The following is a 7595-nucleotide window of genomic DNA, read 5'->3' as shown; positions in this document are numbered from 1 at the left end:
ATGAAATAACGATTTTACGACATCTGAAAAGGAGAATAAGATGAGATTTGAAATAACAGTAATTAGGACTTATAAAAAAAATAGGACTCAAAAACACAATAAGCTTTTTATTTCATTTACAAAACAATACCACATTTAGTGTTAACGATATTATCATTAATCCTATTTGAACATCACATGCAGATATGTATCAGGTCTCCTAAAACGTGACAAGGAATATTTTGGATGAATATGTCCATTGTATAGAGAAACTTGACCATTCTTAGTTCATATATTTCGGATCTATCTCTATAAGCGATGAAGACGAGACACATTGAATGATCTTCATATTTAATTTTAGTACATTTATATGTTTGGAAGTTTAGTATTATGTTATATCATACATTATCATGTATATTATGTTTCATAACATATTACGAACGTGCGAAAACCGCCCAAAATCATGTAACGAAACTCGCCGTAATAGTAAAAGAGGGAGCCGTGATTTGTTTATGAAATTTTGGACTATCTTTTCACTTTCTGCGAAAGTCTTTCACATACAAATACACAAGGTTTGTGTATACCTTTCTATATCACCTTGGTGTAAATATGACAATAAATAAATGATTCAACCAACAGTTTTCCATAAAGTTTGACAATGAAAAAGAAATAGTTAGACACTACCCCAGGAGGGAGACTGTTCCAATTTTTGATGGTTCGTGGAAAGAAAGAAAATTTCCGTTAATCATTTGATGCTGCTAGAATTTGGAAGCTTCTGTCATGCATATTTCTTGACAATCGTTTAGGTGGAATCAGACGATCTTCCTTTATCACAGCAACTTTCTCATTAACGTATATCTTACATACGTCCTTGTCCAAATGCAAAGTTTTCAGTACACGTAAAATTTTATCTGTATCTGTATCTGTCTGTATCTGTATAATACCGGAAATGAACTCAAAATACTGAGTAAAACTTATCCAGGAACTTTATACCTATCTTCAAAATGACTCTATATACTAACAATTTTAGTACAAATTTTTATATACGTCTTTAAAATCCCACTGTTTTTTGTTTTTATTAAATCCATTTTTAAAGTTGTCTGTAAAATAATTTATTTAATAACGCCAGGCCAGAAAACATGGCAGATTTCATTATTATGTGTCACGTTTGTCTGTTAGCTGTGGTGTTTTGTCCGTCTTTTAAAAAGTTGTTTGTCACAAGTTCACAGTTACTATTGTTGTTTGATTATAAGCTTTACTAATCAACAATCAAGTACAATAATGACACAACTTTAGGTAATCTCTGTTCACAATAGTAAATTAAAAAAGTGCTTCAGGGTAGAAGAAATGTTTGCTATTTAGATATTTGGTTATGTAAGACTTGAGAAAAAACATGTGTAAACAACCTAGGATATTTTTTCGAGAAGACGCTTAGAGTATACAGTAAGTAAATTATTTTTAAATTTCATTGTAACCGGGACTACTCTGCTCTTTGGTCGGGTAGTTGTCTCTTTCACATATTCCCCCATAACCATTCTCAATTTTACTAAGATTTATAATATGTTGTTCTTGCTTAATTAGTCCTTGCAAAATACGATTTTTTGTGCCGAAGAAAATGCAGCTGACAAGACTCGATATATTATAAGCATTAATGATTTACATGTATAATGAACATACTATGTTTTAAAAAAAAAAAACGTCATGGGGTAGTAGCAATATTACCCAATGTAAATTTTCATATGAAGATGTTTCTGCTTCTGCCTGATAATCTGCTTCTTTTTCCCGAGAACAATCATGGATTGGAACGCTCTCCCTCCTGGGGTAGCATCAGCACCGTCAGTCGGGGCCTTTAAAGCCTCACTGACAAAGCTGAACTAAATTATCAAATTGGGGGGGGGGGGGGGGGGTCTGTATGCGCACCTAAGTCATGGCATAATAATCAGCTCGTTGATTGTGGCCATTATCAGGCAGAAGCAGAAGTCATTTGGTCTCTTGTGGAGAGTTGTCTTATTGGCAATCATACCACATCTTCATTTTTATATAGACATACACAAAAATGGAAGGGGGCTTACAAGGAAATATTGACCTAAGCTGATTCAGATTATTTTTGGCACAATTGTTATGTCCAATAAAACATTAATTTGACAATTTTTCTAATATACAATTTAGAAGCATGCTGAACACGAAGAATAGGGCCGGTTCTGCGACTCATTTCGCAAAAAAAAATCTTACTAGGAAATGCTAAAATATTCGTATGTTCAGAATATCTTACGATCAGTTTTTATGGTAAAAAATAAAATAATTGCTTATGAAATAAAATGTGTTTTGAAACGGAATTACTAGTCTTTGGTATGTCGTATAAATGAATTATCAACTTATTATCCAGATGTGGATTTAGGGGATGCAGGGGACCCGGCCCCCGTTTTGTTGGACAAATTTGCTTGATTTTATAGGGAGTCACTGAAGCATGACGGGAGCAGGCCCCCTCTTTACAGTCAGTTGGCCCCCATGCCGCACTTATGAATATCCACTGTTATCATCTTTGTTTCATAACATATCTCGGGTACGTCGTATAGGAAATTATCTGGTATCCTGATCCTAACTCATACCACTGTCAAACAGTGAGCCAAAAAAAGATCTATTAAAATTATTGTAAGTCTAAAATATTCCTTACTAATTCAACTAGATATTTTTATAGTAAGATTAATTTTACACTTTAGTTTTTTTTTGTGAAAAGGGCTACAGGATCACAGGCTAATATATGAATTACAATATTTGTTTCATAATATGTCTCGGGTACGCCGTACTATAACGGAATTACAGAATTACACTATTTGTTTCATAATATGTCTCGGGTACGCCGTACTATAAAGGAATTACAATATTTGTTTCATAACATGTCTCGAGTACGTCGAATTTATATATGAATTACCATCTTTGTTTCAAATCAAATTAAATCAAAGTTTTATTTTATGTCAATACATTGCAAACAAAGCAACACAAGCTCTAGTGAGGTTTAAAAATCTACTTTAAAGTACATTACACATGAACAACAGTGGCGGATCCAGAAATTTTCATAAGTGGGGGCCCACTGACTGACCTAAGAGGGGGCCCGCTCCGGTCACGCTTCAGTGATTCCCTATATAAGCAACCAAATTTTTTTCCAAAAAGGGGGGCCCGGGCCCTCTGCCCCCCCCTAAATCCGCCTCTGAACAAAATGATACGCAAACAAACACATATATTAAGACAAGCACATAATATATGATAAGACATAATACAGCAAGCAGTCCAGCACATACAATGAATGTAGAGTTTTAAACGTTTCAATTCCAAAAGGTTCTTACTCTGCAATTTTTTCTTTAATATGGAAGTTTAAAAGTCAACAGTAACTTTTTATAGCTGCTTATAGTAACCTCATATATACAGCGGAGACTGTTTTTTCTGAAACTTTCAATTGTAAGACAGGGTATTTCATATATATATGTCTCGGGTACGTCGTATTAATGAATTACCATAATTTGTCTCGGGAACGAAGAAAAAAATATTAAGTCGTCATACAAAATTAAACTATTTTAACTTTATTTGTAAATATCCGACAAAGTTGCCTTTGAGATTCTATATACTGCTCTTTATGACGATGTTTAACATATATTTTTTTAAAATTTGTATATATATGAAAAAAAAAAATGACTGTTGTGAAAATTATTCAAATTTTATATCTTTTTTAATATGCAGATGACGTATGAATGCCTGAGCACGTTTTAAAATTCTAGTTTTGAAATTTGCCTTAAACTTTATGATAAACCAAACCAAACCCTAACTCTCGCAATGTATATTGTGTTCTTCGGCAGATAAACGTCAATAAAATGAACTTACACATATATTTTCAGATAGTGTTTAGATCGGGATTTAAGATGCAAATGGACAACAGTGAAGGTTTTGGCGCAGATTGGAAAGTTTCGAATAAAACAGACAATGGTTTGGCGAAGAGTATAGATACATATTATGCGGATTTACTTTGGATATACTTTTCACCGTGTGTAATACTTTTAGGAATGATTTCATCAACTTTGTCCATAAGTGTATTGTTAAGAAGAACTATGAGACGTTCTACAACCATGTTTTATCTAACAGTCTTATCATTTGGAGATATTCTTGTGGTCAACACAGGACTTTTACGCCGATGGATACGATATGCTTTTGAAACTGACATTCGAACATTTGGTCCCCTCAATTGTAAAATCCACGTTTTTATGACATATTTTTCGCTCCAGTTTACGGCATGGATTTTGGTTGCGGTGACCATCGACAGGTGTATTTCAGTAAAACTTCCGTTGAGAGCAGTCTATTATTGTACAATGCACCGAAGTCGTTTTGTTGTTGTTTTGGTCACCTTTCTTTTGATCATGCTCAATGGACATTTACTATTCACTACCGATTTTCAAGACGGAATATGTCAATTTAACTCATTTTCCATGATCGCTTGGCCTTTTATGGACTTTGCGTTATATTGTTTTTTTCCGTTTAGTATAATGCTGATATGCAATGTTATCATTATTCGGACAATCGTCAAATCATTCAAGCGGTTTGCAACTATCAAAGAAAAAACATCCCCTAATAATTTGACAAATGAAGCAAATTCCAGACGGCAACGCAATCGAAATTCGAATATGACGGCCATGTTACTTTCAGTGAATATATCCTTCCTCGTTTGTACACTTCCGGTTTCAGTGTATTACATCTGTGAGAGTTTTTTCATGGACGCAGACCCATCACTTATGAATCTTCTTGAAACAATTTCAAGCTTATTGATGTATATGAACAATGCTATTAGTTTCTTTCTATATTGTCTTAGTGGGACAAAATTTAGAAGAGAATTATTCAAAATGTTTAAACGGACGACAAAAGAAAAGACAAGAGCGAGAAATTATTCAATAGAAAGCATCTCTTCTATTGTAGATTCGTAATATCAAATCATTTTATCAATCCTAATTAACAGCTATGATTTTTATTGTATTTGATATTCAGATGTATATTTTTTTATCTACAGATTTACGTCAAATTAAAATATGTTTTGTTTTCAAGATTATTATAAAAGCGAAGGAAATGGGGGGGGGGGGGGGGAGGGGGGGAGGGGGGGAATTCCGGCGGCATTGTCAAGTAGGCGTCAGCAATGGTTAAGTTTTCTGATCAAGACAGTTTGATATGAACTATACTTGTGATAGACCATTTTGAAGACAATTTTTTTTTATATTGGAACCGACATCTAGAACATATAGATACATTTTCCTTGCTTCAGAATGTTTATGAACATCGTATCACTTCACCGTAAGCTATAAAATTTTCTGACTGTTCCCAAAATGGACGGAAAAAAGTCAAGAAGCAATTTAAAAAGCCATTTAAAAGAAGATTTTTTGAGAATATGGGAAGATCAGATATTTAAAAAAAAAACAATTCAGATGGACAACATATAAATTATTTTATCAATTTGAAAATAAATTCTCAAATGCAAAATAGACATCATAAGAAAAATTAGTTACAAAAGGAAGGCGAAAGATATCAAAGAGGCATGCAATAAGTGGAAAATAGACTGACAACGCAATGGCTGAAAAAAACAAAAGACAAACATTCAAATAACAGTACACAAAACACCACATAGAAAACTAAAAACTAAGCAACACGAATCCAACAAAAAAAACGTGGGTTTATTTCAGTAGCTCCGTAAGGGTAAGCAGATTCTGCTCCACATGTGCACCTGCCTAGTGATAAATGTAATTCGGTAAGATATCTTGGATTAAATGTTGCAGTTTTATTTGTAAAAGTCGCCAAATGAAGTAGTTTCTTATTTAGTTTGTTGATATCTAAAGATTTTAGTTGTAAATAGTGAAGATCAAGATTTAACGTTAACTTAGTTAAGGTGTTAATAAAACGATATGTAGGGAATACGTCGAGACAGCAACCCAACAATAAAAACAAAATATAAAAAAATACACCAACTTATGGAACGCCATTCAAATGTGAGGTTAAGTGAGAATCAGTGAATAACGCAATAATTGACTCTCAACACAAGTCAAATAGAGTGCATCTTTTATATTGTAAATCTTGTTTTATCAACGATAATTTTCATTTCTAAACGTTGTCTAGAATATAGCAGTCGGTTTCACTTGTGCCAATCTTTTAATTTACTAATGTGTTTTTATATTGCCAGTCTTACAAAACGTTATCTTAGAATTCGTGTCACTTTTACATGTTGAGCTCCATATTTCAAAGGATAATAATGAGTTATCTCGCTTTATTTGTTATGGTTGCTATATGCAATTAAATATAATGGTGCAGTTACCTAACACGTTCAATATGTGTAATGGTGTCTATTGAACAGCTGTCACAATACTGTTGTTTGCAGAAGTTGACTTCCTATGTTATCATATGCCTGGTCACTTTCTTGATTGCTAATATTTCCGTTCATGTCTTTCTTTTCGACTTTTGCATCCAAAATGTTTTTTGTGATATTAAAGCATACGTCTAAAACCGTGTTGAAAGAAGTGTAATAAGGTTACTATGTTTAACTCTTATATTCATATAGTTCATAAATAAAAGTACATCATTCTCTACCCAAACAAAAAACAGACCCCTTTTTGTATCCGCCACTGGATGCAGGTTATCACCAAAGGGAAGGAAAATTACTTGTCTATGCAACAGGCAATCACTAGAGTTTTTTTTTTTTTTCACAAGACCACATGATACACACAACATCAAAGAGAACCGCTGTTGCGGCAGAATATTCGGACAGAAATTACCAAAACACTCCAAGTCAATGAATCTTCCAGGCATACGACAAGGCGGTGGATAACTACACAGTCCTATAAAATATATGACATTGGAGACATTGCTTTCTATTTCTATTTATTTCTGATATTTCTCTTTACGTATTTTGTTAATTGTTATTTTTATTTTCCATTTTTTTTTTGAGCTCACCAGGCCCAAAGGGCCAAGTGAGCTTTTCTTATCACTTGGCGCCCGGTGTCCGTCGTCGTTAACTTTTACAAAAATCTTCTCCTTTGAAACTACTGGGCCAAATTTAGGCAAACTTGGCTACAATCATCATTGGGGTATCTATTTTAAAAATGTGTCCGGTGACCCGCCCAACCAACCAAGATGGCCGCCATGGCTAAAAATAGAACATGGGGGTAAAATGTAGATTTTGGCTTATGATTCTGAAATTAGGAGCATAAAGAGCAAATCTGACAGGGTAAAATTGTTTATCAAGTAAATATTTATCTGCTCTGAAATTTTCAGATTAATCAGACAACCGGTTGTTGGGTTGCTGCCCCTGAATTGGTAATTTTAAAGCCGAAATTTTTTTCGTTTTTGGTTATTATCTTGACTTCTATTATAGATAGAGATAAACTGTAAACAGCAACAATGCTACAAATAAGTCAACATGACCAAAATGGTCAGTTGACCCCTTAAGGAGTTATTGGCCTTTATAGTTATTTTTTACCATTTTTTTGTAAATATTTGTAAACTTTTACAAAAATCTTCATCTCTGAAACTACAGGGCCAAATTTAACCAAACTTGACGAAGATTTTGTATTGAGGGTCCAGCTGAGGACCAC

The 7595-nt window shown here is 33.6% G+C and overlaps 1 protein-coding gene across 2 annotated transcripts; it reads left to right on the top strand.

Annotated features, from left to right (window-relative positions):
- The first annotated feature begins 1265 nt into the window (after positions 1 to 1265).
- Positions 1266 to 5063, top strand: LOC143068626 (thyrotropin-releasing hormone receptor-like). 2 transcript variants are annotated; one of them, XM_076242839.1, is made up of 2 exons: positions 1266 to 1422; positions 3870 to 5063. In XM_076242839.1, exon 2 carries the CDS (start codon positions 3894 to 3896, stop codon positions 4944 to 4946), a length of 1053 nt encoding a protein of 350 aa, XP_076098954.1. In that variant the 5' UTR covers positions 1266 to 1422; positions 3870 to 3893; the 3' UTR covers positions 4947 to 5063. The 2 variants fall into 2 exon arrangements, with proteins under 2 accessions (XP_076098954.1, XP_076098953.1); XM_076242838.1 differs by lacking the exon at positions 1266 to 1422 and adding an exon at positions 1919 to 2265.
- The last annotated feature ends 2532 nt before the right edge of the window (positions 5064 to 7595 follow it).

Source organism: Mytilus galloprovincialis, chromosome 3 (assembly GCF_965363235.1).
Source record: "Mytilus galloprovincialis chromosome 3, xbMytGall1.hap1.1, whole genome shotgun sequence".
Classification (NCBI taxonomy): Eukaryota; Metazoa; Mollusca; class Bivalvia; order Mytilida; family Mytilidae; genus Mytilus; species Mytilus galloprovincialis.
This window is presented reverse-complemented; position numbering and strand designations above follow the sequence as displayed.

Excerpts from the sequence above, each read along its gene's own strand:
- LOC143068626 (XM_076242838.1), top strand. The coding sequence starts at position 2,218 with ATGCTAAAATATTCGTATGTTCAGAATATCTTACGATCAGTTTTTATG. Across the intron at positions 2,266-3,869 it reads TCTTACGATCAGTTTTTATG|ATAGTGTTTAGATCGGGATT; the intron begins GTAAAAAATAAA and ends ATATATTTTCAG.